This window comes from Alternaria ventricosa, assembly GCF_023758065.1.
Source record: "Alternaria ventricosa strain BMP 2768 chromosome Unknown scaffold_1, whole genome shotgun sequence".
Lineage (NCBI taxonomy): Eukaryota > Fungi > Ascomycota > Dothideomycetes > Pleosporales > Pleosporaceae > Alternaria > Alternaria ventricosa.
Genome location: NW_026055681.1, coordinates 2549963 through 2562666, shown reverse-complemented (window position 1 = coordinate 2562666; position 12704 = coordinate 2549963). Strand labels below are relative to the sequence as shown.

General features: G+C 51.5%; 5 protein-coding genes across 5 annotated transcripts; 1 reads left to right on the top strand and 4 right to left on the bottom strand.

The window, feature by feature from the left end:
- Window positions 1–2090: 2090 nt before the first annotated feature.
- Window positions 2091–3005, bottom strand: J4E93_000882 (uncharacterized protein; the record flags this gene model as incomplete). The annotated part of the gene is made up of 1 exon (XM_049338838.1): window positions 2091–3005. One exon carries the CDS (start codon window positions 3003–3005, stop codon window positions 2091–2093), a length of 915 nt encoding a protein of 304 aa, XP_049204723.1.
- A 1918-nt stretch (window positions 3006–4923) lies between these two features.
- On the top strand, window positions 4924–5676 carry J4E93_000881 (uncharacterized protein; the record flags this gene model as incomplete). Its single annotated transcript, XM_049338837.1, has 2 exons — window positions 4924–5329; window positions 5381–5676. 2 exons carry the CDS (start codon window positions 4924–4926, stop codon window positions 5674–5676), a joined length of 702 nt encoding a protein of 233 aa, XP_049204722.1.
- Window positions 5677–5810: 134 nt separating this feature from the next.
- Window positions 5811–7043, bottom strand: J4E93_000880 (uncharacterized protein; the record flags this gene model as incomplete). The annotated part of the gene is made up of 2 exons (XM_049338836.1): window positions 5811–6703; window positions 6749–7043. 2 exons carry the CDS (start codon window positions 7041–7043, stop codon window positions 5811–5813), a joined length of 1188 nt encoding a protein of 395 aa, XP_049204721.1.
- A 114-nt stretch (window positions 7044–7157) lies between these two features.
- On the bottom strand, window positions 7158–7544 carry J4E93_000879 (uncharacterized protein; the record flags this gene model as incomplete). Its single annotated transcript, XM_049338835.1, has 2 exons — window positions 7158–7515; window positions 7537–7544. The coding sequence occupies 2 exons, from the start codon at window positions 7542–7544 to the stop codon at window positions 7158–7160; spliced, it is 366 nt and encodes a 121-aa protein (XP_049204720.1).
- A 2924-nt stretch (window positions 7545–10468) lies between these two features.
- On the bottom strand, window positions 10469–12458 carry J4E93_000878 (uncharacterized protein; the record flags this gene model as incomplete). Its single annotated transcript, XM_049338834.1, has 2 exons — window positions 10469–12292; window positions 12345–12458. 2 exons carry the CDS (start codon window positions 12456–12458, stop codon window positions 10469–10471), a joined length of 1938 nt encoding a protein of 645 aa, XP_049204719.1.
- Window positions 12459–12704: the final 246 nt, after the last annotated feature.

Below are 12704 nucleotides of genomic sequence, written 5' to 3'. Positions count from 1 at the left end.
CAGCTGCCGAATTTGCGGTGTATGATGGCAAGAGCGAATGACGTAGGCAGAGTACGAAGGTGATGATCCCATTGCCATTGGAGCTCGCTGACGAATGAGACAAAGAATCTTCAGGGATATATAGACGCTCGAAGATGAATATGTACGTTGTCGGCATGCCCACAATTTGAGGGGAAGAAATTCCAGCCAAGTATCGCACAGCTCGTTCTCTAAGCCGTGGGCAGCTCTTGCGGAAGATGGCCAATGCTACCTAGGTAATCTCGTTCTTTCGCATACAACCAGATGATCTTGTCCGGTTACATGTACTGATTCTACAGCGTTTGTTGATCTTCGATACAACTATCGATTCTCGTGGATCGAGCATGTGCATCAGCCACCTACTTCGCTGTCGTTGTCGCAACTCCGTTCGGCCCCGTTTCTGTCAAGAAGAAGGCTGCAAGAGTGACGAATGCTCAAAACTTAGTCCATTCATTACTTACGGACTGTCAGTATGGATTAAACCATGCACAGAACATAGCTCCAGTAGCTATAAGTGGCACGGCGGTTACGGGTTTTGCCGTGGGCGCAGCCAGTACCCGACATCGCCGCGGTCCCACTCCCGCGCTAAGCGGGTCTTGGCAGGTTCCTCTCAAGGTTCACTCCTACCTGAGTCGCCATGACACACGCATGAAGTACTTGACTGATTGCTAGCCTACATACTCAGGCATTGATTTCAGTACGGGCTGTAATAGACGCAACAGTAGTAGTGACCGATTGCCTACCTAGGTAGGTGTTCATTGATCAGCTACGACGCTATGTAAAGTGCCCAAGGCTTATGTTTCACAGAAGTAGCAGTGGTTCCAATCTGGTTACCTTAGCGTTCGGGTGGCCGCGCGCGTCGCTGGACCACGTGGATCATCGCTCTTGATACCCGACGTGCTGCCGCCGCGGCACTCCGCAAGCACTATCGTCAGGCTTGAGCATCAACCTTTTTCACTATCTCGCGACATCTAGTCCATGTTTCCAAGGCTTTCAGGCCAATAGATTCGCCGTCTTGCACATAGAGAAATATGCCTCGCTTACCATAAGCCCTTTTCGATCTTTACTAACCTCAATAGAACAGCCCAGCGTCTAGCACGGCACGTTCATTGACACTTGGAGATACTCATTCAATAGAACTACCTCAGAATAAAGTTTTGCACTGCGCGGTTAATCGATCAGCGCTTGGGTCTTCATGTCGGACTTACTGTTCCTACATTTGCTGGTATAAATGCCAGAAGCCCGTCCACGTTGACGTAAACTCTCATCAGCCATAACATCTTTAAACTAGTTCGAAAACATCTAAACTTGCTCAACTTTCATTGCTTACAATTGCAATCCACTCATTTCTCGACCATCTTTTTCGCCAGCTACTCAATCATGGGATCCACAAAGACGGAAATGTTTAATGTTTACATACTCTACTTCGAGACGCCGCCCTTCGGCCGCGGACATGAAGGGATCGCGTTGGTTCCGGTACAAGAGAAATTGCAAAATGGGGGTCGATTTTACCATGTCAAAGGCGACATGTTTAGTAGACTGGAGTACGAGTCACGCAATCCTTTCGACTTCGGTATGGCCAAGACGTTGAAGTCGAAAGTGTATCAATTTCAACTGCCGATATCTTATCTCCCGGACTTCGAGCGTATCGCAAAAAGCTATGATCCTCAATACGATCCCCGCGCCCTCACCGAGAGCGACCCAGATCTTCCAGTCGGGGAATGCTTTGCTTGGGTAGCTGGTGTACTCAAAGAAGTTCGTGTTCTTCTGAAGAACGCTGGCTTGGCTGCCTGAGCCTACCTGGATCGCCATGTGGAAGTTCTTCAAGCGCGTCGTATCTTGCTCCATGTAATTCGCGGCTTACTTCCAAGCGAGTCAAGCGCAGGGACTATTGACAGGGGGAGCAATCGTTTATGAGGATCCTAAGATGTCAATATTGGCGGCATGCCGTTGATTGGGGTAATACCAATAGTGTCAGGTTCGGCGCAATCGTTGTCCATTACATGTACGCATAGTCTTCCTATCAGAATTACGCTCGTCTTCTTCACCATTTGCGATAGCTGTATCATGATCTACCACAATACTTCCATCAATCTGGCATGGATCAACTGCTCACAATAATAAGGTGTGAGGACCCCAAGTAGATGTGAACCCCAGTCATCAGCAAAGGCTTCGATATAAAATGCCTTGGCGAACTCCCAGTATTCCGGGTACCACCCTGATAGCTCCCAGTCAATGATCGCTGCTACGCGACCATCTTTGACGATGATGTTGTCGGGTCTGAGATCTCCATGAGTAAAGACAATTCCATGTTTGTGTGTATTTAACATACCACGGATGTACGGGCCGGCCTGGGCCTTGGATCTGGCAACGAAGGTCTCTACGATTTTAGCATTGAAGTCCTCTATACTTTTGAACGGACCTAGGTATCTGGTCAGAAATTCGCCATCCGTTCTCGCGTATGCGTGCAATGACAGACCTCGGGCAGATGTTGACCATTCTAACATCAGATCAGTGACTGGTCCTTCGTCCACTGATCCAATATAGTTGGCTGGGGGAAGAGAGCGAAGCTCAATCATGTGCTTCTTGAGATCCATCAAGATTGTTTGCTTCTCAGCAGCGCTGTACTTGCCCCATGACTTTCTTAGATCTTCGCCTTCGATGAACTCCATGAAGATATATACATCATAGACACTCCCATAGTCTCCGAGGTCTCGGTCCAACGGCCCGTATGCGTATGCTGCATATAGTTTTGGGACGGGAATTGATGTCCTTCCAGCCACATACAGCATGTTTTTAGCTTCGATAAGAGAAGCATGGTTCCCCCATTTCACTACCATCGTTGGTGACATTTTCGCTAGATTACCCCCGAGATTCTCTGGATTTGATGCGTGGAATTGTTCTGGAGTGATGAGTTCATGTCCTGGGGCCAGATACTGCACGTGGATCTGTGGATTGGAAGGCATTGAACTGAATAGCTCGGGCATTGCGGCTGCTTGATACGCAACTATAGGCTAGTAATTTACATGAGTAATACAATACACATTTACGGATTCTCACGTACATGATGCATCGGGTCTTTGAACACTGCCATCCTTGGAGCGGCTTGTGCTGGCTTTCATCAGAATGGGTCAGCTGTTCTTCTACCTGCTCGAAGCAGCACCGTGGATACAGTTGACTTTACCGTACTAAGCTTTGGCAGCGAAGAAACAAGCATCAGATAATTGATGTTAGTGCGACGTTTTCTAGGAACTTCGTGATGCGTAGTTTGGGGAAAGACAAGAGAAGGTACGCTGCGCTGCGCTGCGCGGGGTGCTGGTGCGGGGCAGCCTTCTTGCCTAGTTTGCCCGAGGAATTACCGCGCCCCGGCTGATTCCGCACGCTCACTCCTAAAACATCTACGAGAACACTCACAAAACTCCCACAGATGGTATGAGCAACTGGAAAATACTGTCCGCAATTACATGGATCGAAGCGCTTTTACATCGCGGCAGGGTGGGCGGCCTCAGCGACTAACACACGGGGAGTTGTCTGGAAAGATCTCCGAGAAAACAGCGAAGGAAGGGCACGCGAGGGCCGCCAACATGCATTGTTCTCATACAAGAACCGTTACTGCTCTTGTTCTACTGAGTTAAAACCTAGGTAGGGATATCGCATGCCATTCAGAGATAAGCATTGCGTACCTCATACATCGCCTACGCAGATACGCTTCTACGACAAACATGTTACATCATGCTATTCCAATCAACCAAGGACGAGCTGCAACAGAGGCGACATCTCGTCCCATCAAGAAGGCATTGCGATGTCATAAACGACAGTGAAGTCGTTGTCTTGAACGTTGCTAATCATTCTGCCCTGGGGCTCATGAGCACTCAGCAGTGCGCAACGAAGCAACATTCTCCAGTCGCATGAGGACGTGGACTTCTGGAAGGGAGATACTCGTTATCTGAAAGGGCAACCCTTGCAGCAGACATACCGCTCACACTCCAAGTATTGACCACGCCCTTGCTTAACGCATGTATGAGCATCTGGCAAAATGCATACTCCTGCCAACCAGCGTGCTTCAAACGAATCAACCCACATGCCATCCTGAGGTCTGATCACCACCAGAGTCCAGTGTGCCTGGCCCCAGCTTTCTGTCTTGCTCAGTCTCTGAGCCTTCTATAGGCTTGCTACGCGAGCTGTCCCCTGTCCGGTGGCGTCTGGATTACCGTATGCGAACGCTGCTCGCATGACAGCCCATTCTGCAGCCATGAAGGACGAATAGGCCGCCAGGGGGCCCTTCACTGGATCATCCATGGCATATCTTGCCATAGCCGTTGCAACTGCGTCATAACAGCAATATATGTCTTGAGTTACAATTACTTGGCGTTCTTGGGTCTGCGATAGCCAGCTCTTAAGCATGCCGGGTGCCTGTGGGGCTGCTGCGCACACCTTCGAAGGTCGATATCTCAGTCTGATCTCTTGTTATCTTTTCCTCTGTCGCCTTGATTTGCTGCCGATTTTCCGTTCTCTCATACTCAAAAAGAGGTTTTCGACATGGCAGATCCCAGCTATGCAGCAGCTGAGCCGGGCGACTTCTTCTGTCCAGATGGTGGTACTTGGTGAGTCGACGATCTGACATCAGAATGATAATCACCTTCAACACGAAAACGTGACTCAATGGCGCTACCAGGTACGACACTGACAGTGATCAGGTACGTCTGCGAGACAGGCACAAAGTTCGTCGGGTGCTGCATGTCGGATCCGTGCCAGCATGCCTGCTTCGGTGATGCGCTGAAACCAGCGGGACGAAATCCAAGACTCAACAATATCTCGCCTGGCGCATCATGTGGTGGTACAACACCCTTCTGGACTTGTTCAATGGCTCCGACATTCTATGGATGTTGTAATGAAGATGCGTGCATGAACAACTCGACATGTCCAGAGGGGCAACTGGAGCCAGCGTTCTGGGACCGACCCGACCAATACTACTACTTTCACGATCTGAACGTTGCGCTTTCTTCCACTGTTCCTGCGCCTACGGCATTCTCAACTGCTGTCAGCACATCTGCGCCCGCAAGTAATACGCCTACACCATCAGCTTCCGCCAGCCCCGATGGAGTCTCTGGCAGGGTCATTGGAGGTGCCGTTGGAGGCTCACTCGCTGGTCTCATTATCATCGCCACAGTCGTGTTCTTCCTGTTTCGCCGCCGGCGCAACAAGAAAGCCAATGCCGAAGCAGAGGCAGCCAATGGCCAGGTGATACCAAAAGCCGAACTGGCATCGCCTACAACAACTACTGGTTTCGCGCCGTCAAATGGATTCTCACGTACGCTTCTATCACACAGAACATATGAGGTTCATTGCTGACTGCGTATAGCACCTCCCACATATTCTTGGGACACTTCCGGCCATGGACAGAAATGGACACAACACCACATTGGCACTGGTGAGATGATGGGAGATACAAGAAACCGTGAGGTAAATGCGAAATGCGCCGATAGCCACGGTCCAGCCGAGCTGTATGGCGCTCTACCAGCAGGAGAGCTTGAGTCGCCAGAGTACATTCCGAAAGTAGCGCAGGGAAAGTCCGCTCACGACACATCGAAGCAGCATGAAGATGTTTCGGGTGCCATTGGTGAAGAGAAAGCAGCAGCCGTGAACGCGCAAACGTGAAAGTGTTTCAGCTGTTTGTGAAGCTTCGAATCGAAGTATTGCGCGGTTTTGTATGCTAGGATCTTGTAAGCTACCAGGTAACTGCCTCTAACTCAACGACGATGCGTGACGCTCTCACATTCCTGAATCAATCGCTACCGTTCCGAGTACGGCCAAATTCTCCTCATCTCCTCCGGTGTCATGCCAAACTCATTACTCCTTCTCACAAATTCTTCCAGCAGTTCATGGTTCTTCTGTTGTCTCGCAGCGAAATCCAACATCGGATTGATCCAGCCTTCGAAATCAGCATTAAGGATTCCTCTCGCAAATTCGTGTACTTTATGGTAGTTACTGTACTTTTCGAACTGTTGCTCAAGCCTTTGCATATCCTCTTCGCTGAAGTTGAGCGGACATTCGCCTTCGAAGCCAATTTCGTCCCATAAATCAACAACCTGGAGGAGACACGCGCGAAGTGGTATCTCGCCCTCTTCCGAGACTTCTCCGCACCGAGTGAAGAGCTCGCGGAGGAACGATGATATCAGCAAACACCTCCAAGCCCGCATATTCGAGGCTGCGGTACTGACTTCGTACACCTTGGCTTCTTTGGCTTGCTCAAACTTGTACTCAGCCAGTTCCCTATCTTTAGCATCCATTTTGTCTAGATCAGGCGGCGGGTCTGGAAGCTTGATAGTACCCAATTGGTAGTCTTCATCGACTGTAAGAAATTTCGGAAATCGTGCTTGCAAGAACAGTGGCGAGACTACAATGGACTGCCAGTCGATGATCGATGAAATTTGTGGTGGATTCCGCCCTGACACGTATATGTTGCCCATATGGAGGTCTGTGTGCCATAGCACCGGCTCGGAAATCTTTCCGATGAGCGTGCGGTCGTTCAGTCGAGACATGACCTCTTTGGTCATATTAAGAGTATCGATCTGCTCATCGAGAGTTCCTCGCGGTGATTCAAATGTGGCATCGGGAGTGCGGTTTTGCAGAATTGCGAGTTCTCGTTCGACGAGAGCAGTTCCATATGAAGACAAATCCGGCCCTGATAAAGTGAGCTATGACGCGAATCGTTCAGGATCGTACTTACACGGCCCCCGATCAAATCGAGGGCTTGCACTTGCTAATGCCTCCGTAGTATGCCATTCTCGCTCGCATGACGGGCCTATGCAGAACTCTCCCTCAGGGTCAGTCTCTTGGCCCAGAGCGACGTGTGTGTCGCTCTCTGTCATTGACTCCAAAAGGTAAAGACTTCCACTCGCTGGGAACCGGATTTCAGCCATTTGTTTTTCGGAGTTGGTTAATTGGCCAAAGAATTTAAATCGCTCCCAGTCATTCAAATCTCCCCACACTTCGAATTGCTGAACCCCAGGAGCCTTTTCCATGATAATATACTCGGCACCGACCGGGTTTGACGGATCAGCGTTCCATGCTAGAACTTTCGGTGCTGGGACTTGAGTATACTTGTTTACTGCCGACAGCGATTTGATGAGCCGATGTCACGCAGGCCTCCAGAACAACGAGGACGTACGGTATTTGAGAACAGCCACCTCCGACGCCGTGGTGTACTTGGGCGGCCCTGCGATAGGAAAGGGTATCTTCGCAACGATCTCGCTGCCATCTTCTTTGCGCAAAAGAAGTGCTTTGCTGAACCCTCCTTCCATCTTGTCGATCGCGCAGACGGGTGAGTGCCGCCCACCAGTAGTCGCAGCTACTGCACAAAGCTGATCTAGATCGAATGTTACATATCTGCGATCAATCGCTTTCTTCTCGTTTGCTAAGAAACGTCCGTTCGTGTACTTGAACACGTCCTCGCGGTCGATCGATTTGCCTGCTTTCGTTGGCTTATTGACAAGGCTGGGACCGCGCTGTAGTTACCCCGACATGTTATAGTGAGGGCTCGAGAGGCCCGGGTCGCGGCAAGACGTGCATAAATGCTAAATGAATGTCGCTATAGGATCCGAGGTCGAAGCGACAACAGCATGACTGAACCCTGATGTAGTTTCTCGGAAGACCAGAGAGTACCTAGGTATCGGCTGCGCTGGGTGACGGGCTCGCGTGCGCTCCCCGCTAGCCCCGCGTCGCGAATTCTGAAAGCCGCAGTCGCACTCGGCTGTTGTCCCACCCAGGCAGCTGCGCCAAAAGAAGGACGTGGGACGCAGGTTTTAGCCAAAGAACGAGCAATGAGCAGCGGATGCGATAAGAATCATTTGGAACAAGTAAAGGATTATATTGGGCGAAGATGATCAAGTAATTTCGTAAAGTTCATGACAACGATCGTAAGTATGTTAAAAACTACAGTAACAGAGACGCCGAAAAACACCTAGCGACTGACACCTTACATCCGAATCCAACTCGTCATCTCCTGACCGTTGCGAAAGTGTTGCGCGACATGTTCCATCCTCTTCGCAGTAGTCTCAAGCATACACCCGCAGAACCCACACCAGCGTGAGCCAGGTCCACCAGGCGAAACATCCAACCCTCTTGACCATTCCGTGGGTACCTCGAATGTCTTTTTGATCGATGAAGGTGCACCTGCAAGATGCGCAAGCAAGACGTGCTGTTTGAGAAAATCCTTGCGAGGAAAACTACGTTCGGCGGTGCACTTGTTCGAACAGGAATCGATTGCATGCTGGTCAAGATGATCGATCGAGTCCATTGGCTCCAAGCAGAAGATACATTCAGCCTGCAGCTTGAAAGCGTCAGTCAACACGCAGATCCACTCCCGATCGTTATAGCCGTGCACACTAGCCTCATGCCTCTTCCACCCCGAAGCGGCTTTGAAGGCCTTGACACATACAGTGCAAGAAAACCTTTTGTCGAATCCTTGGAGACCAGAGGAAGAGGTTGTATTCTGTGTCGCACAAGATAGGTGCTCGCTCGTGCCGTGTCGTTGTCTCTGAGCGTGGTACCTCCGGCCTTTACGCTTTGGAGCGGACACGCTGAAGGGTACCTGATGCGCTAATTCTGCTTCAGAAGATTGGAAGACCTGGGTTTCAGCATCTTGATTGTGATCTGACGTAGGATAGCCTGAATCAGACGATGAAGGCCATGGACTGCTGTCGCTCGTGTTCGTTGCGGGCGGTTCGTCAGCGCAAGAAACGAAGCCAGGTTGTGCGTAGCTTGACTGAGGCGACTTATCGGCGCGCAGTCCAGTATCAGTGGCACTACTGCCATCTTGTATGTTGGAATTGCCTTCAAATACTACATGCATTATTAGAGGGGTAATGGGAACATGATGCGTAAGCTTACAGTGCTTTTCACGGGCCCGAAGATTCCTGAAACAGACATTGAGTTGATGCTCAGAGCATCCGGCAGATGCAGCAAGCGCCGCTTTCTCTGTTGGGGTGGGATAAGGTCGAGATGCATGATCGGAAAGCCAGCGCCGAACGAGTTGCACTCGGTGTTGACATGCAGACAGGTTGGGGCGCATTTGACATGGCTCTTTTGGCGACGTTGAGATCCGTAGATGGGCGTCTGGCTGTTCCATGGTACCTGCATGCGCGAACCCTAAACCTTGCATGTCGAAGTCAAAGCCGAGAACATCTGTACACATGTATTCCTCAGCAGCATCGTAGCCACTAGACACATCATGTGAATGCCAAACGTTCGACAAATTATTTTCATCTTGCTCGTCTTCGCCATATTGGCCGTCCAAAAGAGACTGGGGCGGCTGGGTAGCGATGCCAGGAACATTGAGAGCATTGTCGAGTTCTATATCACCTAGGGAAACGTAGCCATTATGCGGGGTATTCTGAGCAAAGTAGCTGGTGTAGCTGTCGACTTGCGGGATGTGGCCATCTACATCGTAGAGGCTGCCGGGCTGAGGATACGAATTATCCGTATCGTGATATAAGACATACTGCCCATCGAGGTCTGAGAAGGTTTCGTTCCAGATGTAACTAGTACGTAGAATTGTCAGTACTGCACAAGTGGAATTCGTAGCTGCAATTGCAATGGACGTTTTGCGTGCGCAGCTCAGTCACTGTACGGAGCACCCATGCAAGATGGTGAGTGAGGCCAGAGTACGTGATGCTCTATTGAAAGAATTGCGAATACCTTTCGTCGCTGCAATTTACAAAATTGGGTTGGGCTGATGTTGCTGCTGCGTCGGGAAACTAGACCGTATGTTAGCGGGGCTGACGGAGCAAGACCGATTGTGAGGCACCGTAAGGGGGAGGCTTCACTTACGTTGGTGGGGTCGGCCATCGGAGGCGAAGGGGTCGTAGCTCCGCCGCCAAGCCTTTTCTGGTCAATCTGAGTACAGGATCGAACACAACACAACAACAAATGTCCAGAAAGTGATTTTGAAAACGGAGAAAAGGTGGTAGAGTCTCAGAAGACCTCTGGAACTCTCTTTCAGCCTTCATGATGAGTTTCAAGGCGTCACAGCGAAGACCTGGGAGATTCTACATTCATCTGATGACGGGCTAACGAAATCTTGGTTAGTGTTATGCAGCCGGTTGTGTAGTGCACGGGACACGTGATGCGAACTGCATGATGTATCGCTCGTTTAAGGAAAGTTCGGATATCTGTAAAATTAGGACTCGTTCTCAAGCTGCATTGGATTCTCGGGTTTCCTTAACTTTCTAGTAAACTACGACAAGCCAATCGCGGTCTGGACAAGTGTTGGAGTGTAGCACCATTGTACAGCGAGCAAGCTTCATCTACGTAACTGTCAGAACGAGGCGGAAAGGTGTCAATAGAACGATGCAAGTACCGAATTGTTTAACAAACATCATATTCTTCTCATGACCAAGTCACTACATCATCAATATATACAAGCGATCATCTCCGATCCCACCCCCATCTAAGCCTCCTCAGCAGCAGCGAGAATAACATCCGCCGCCTTCTCCGCAACCATGTACGTAGACACAGCAGTAAAGGTACCAGGAATCTTAGGGAAAACACTAGCATCAACAACCCTCAATCCAGCAACGCCGCGGACCTGGAACTTCGAGTCAAGAACAGCCATCTTATCGTCATCAGCACCAATGGGGCAGGTAGACGAGCAGTGGTGACCCCAAGCAGTGTCCTTGGCATACTGAGCAATCTTCTCGGGGGTGTTGGCGTCCTTGCCTGGGAGGACTTCGTCAATGGGGACGAGCTGGCGCTTGAAAGAGTCGCGGGCGAGGTCGACGGCCTCGGTGAGGGCAGTGAGATCCTTCTCGTAGTCGCCAACACCGGTGTCGAAGTAGTTGTAAGTGATCTCGGGGACGTCGAGAGGGTCGGCAGAGCGGAGCGCAACGGTTCCGGCGTTGTTGCGCGGGTGCGCCTTGAGGATGGCCCAGGTGAACCAGTCGTGCTCGGAGGTGGCGTTGTAGCTGTAGCCGGGGAAGTAACCGCGGAAGTTGACGGGGCCACCAAAGGCGAAGATGTCGTACTCGTCGCGCTCGGAGACGCTGGACTTGTAGAACATGGTGGCGCCGAGACCGGGGGAGGCGTAGATGCCGCGGTTGCCGAGGATGGATTTCTCCCAGCGGTCGATGCAGGCGTCGTCGTCGGTGTTGCCGAAGGTGCAGCCGTTCAGGGCGGAGAAGTCAGAAGGAGCCTTGCCCTGGACGTTGATCTCGTAGTGGTCTTGGAGGTTGGTTCCGACACCGGGGAGGTCAGCAACGACGGGGATGTCGAACTTGTTCAGCTCGTCGGCTGGGCCGACACCGCTGAGCTTGAGGAGTTGGGGAGAGTTGTAGGTTCCTCCGGCGACGATGACCTCCTTGGAAGCGGTCGCGGAACCGGGCTCACCAGCTGCGCCGGTGTTCTTGGGGCTGGCCTTGTAGAGGTACTGGCCGTCGAGGAACTCGACACCGGTAGCGCGGGGAGGAGTGACGTCCTGGTCGAAGGTGATCTTGGTAACGTGGCAGTTGAGTCTGACATCGAGAGGGTACTGCTTGCTGCCGTCCTCGTTCTTTGCGTCACGGACAGCGAGAACGAACTCGCGGGATCCAGTGCGCTTGCCGTCGGTGGTGGAGAGAGGGATTTGGTAGAGAGCGTTGGACTTGTCACGGCTCTCGGTGTCGGCATTGGCATCACCAGCAATAAGAGTACCAAGGTTGACGATGGCATTGGTCATGTTGGAAAGGGCGAAAGCGGCACCGCCAACCAAGCTGAGAAGCTTGGGGTCAGAGGTGACGATGTCGATGGGTGCGTACGAGGTTCCGAGCCATCCCTCGTAGCCGTGACCCTTCTGACCGGGGAGGAGGTAGTGGTTGTGCTCGAGCTTCTCGAAGTACTTGCGCATGTTCTTGGCTGACCAGGAGTCGTCACCAGTGATGGCGGCAACATTGTCGAAATCGGACTGGTGAGGGTAGACGGCGATGAGAGCGTTGTGTGCTGTGCATCCACCGAGGGTACCGGTACGAGGGTAAAGCGTACCCTTCATAGTAGAGCCCTCAGGTGGACTGAGACCGGTGTACTCGCCTCCATCAACAGTCTCGTAGGAGGTCTTGTAGTCGCGAGCTTGGCGCTGCTCATCAGCGTAGTGCTTGACGTAGAAGTTCCAGCTCAGGTTGGGGTCTTCGGAAACCCTGGCGTTGAAAGCAGGAATGGTGTAGTTCTGGCTGGCACCTTGGTCGTCACCGGCTTCGATGAGAAGCGTCTTGTGACCGGCAAGGGCGAGGCGGGCAGCCAAAGGCTTTGGAAATGGTCAGTATCTGTTACAGCTAGTCAGGTACTCTTGAACTTACACCACCACCTGCACCAGAGCCGACGACTACGTATTCATAGCCAGTCAGATCGACAGCCACCACAAGGGAAGCGAAGGCTGCGACTGTGTAGCCAATTACGCGAGGGAAGAACATGGTGATTAGGTATTACTTTGCTGTTCGGGTGGGTATTTAAAGAAAGAATGACAGAGGCTGTAAAGTGGCCTGCTTGATCCTACCCTGTGCAGCCTTGCTGACCTTTATATCGTTTACGAACCGCGTAGGTCGGCATCCCCCTATTTTCCGGTGGTGGCTTTCAATGCCGAACGACTTCTACCTCGGACGAAAAACCATTGGCGAGATACTTACCAAACAGGTGGTGTTCAGTAGTCGCGGTGGTTG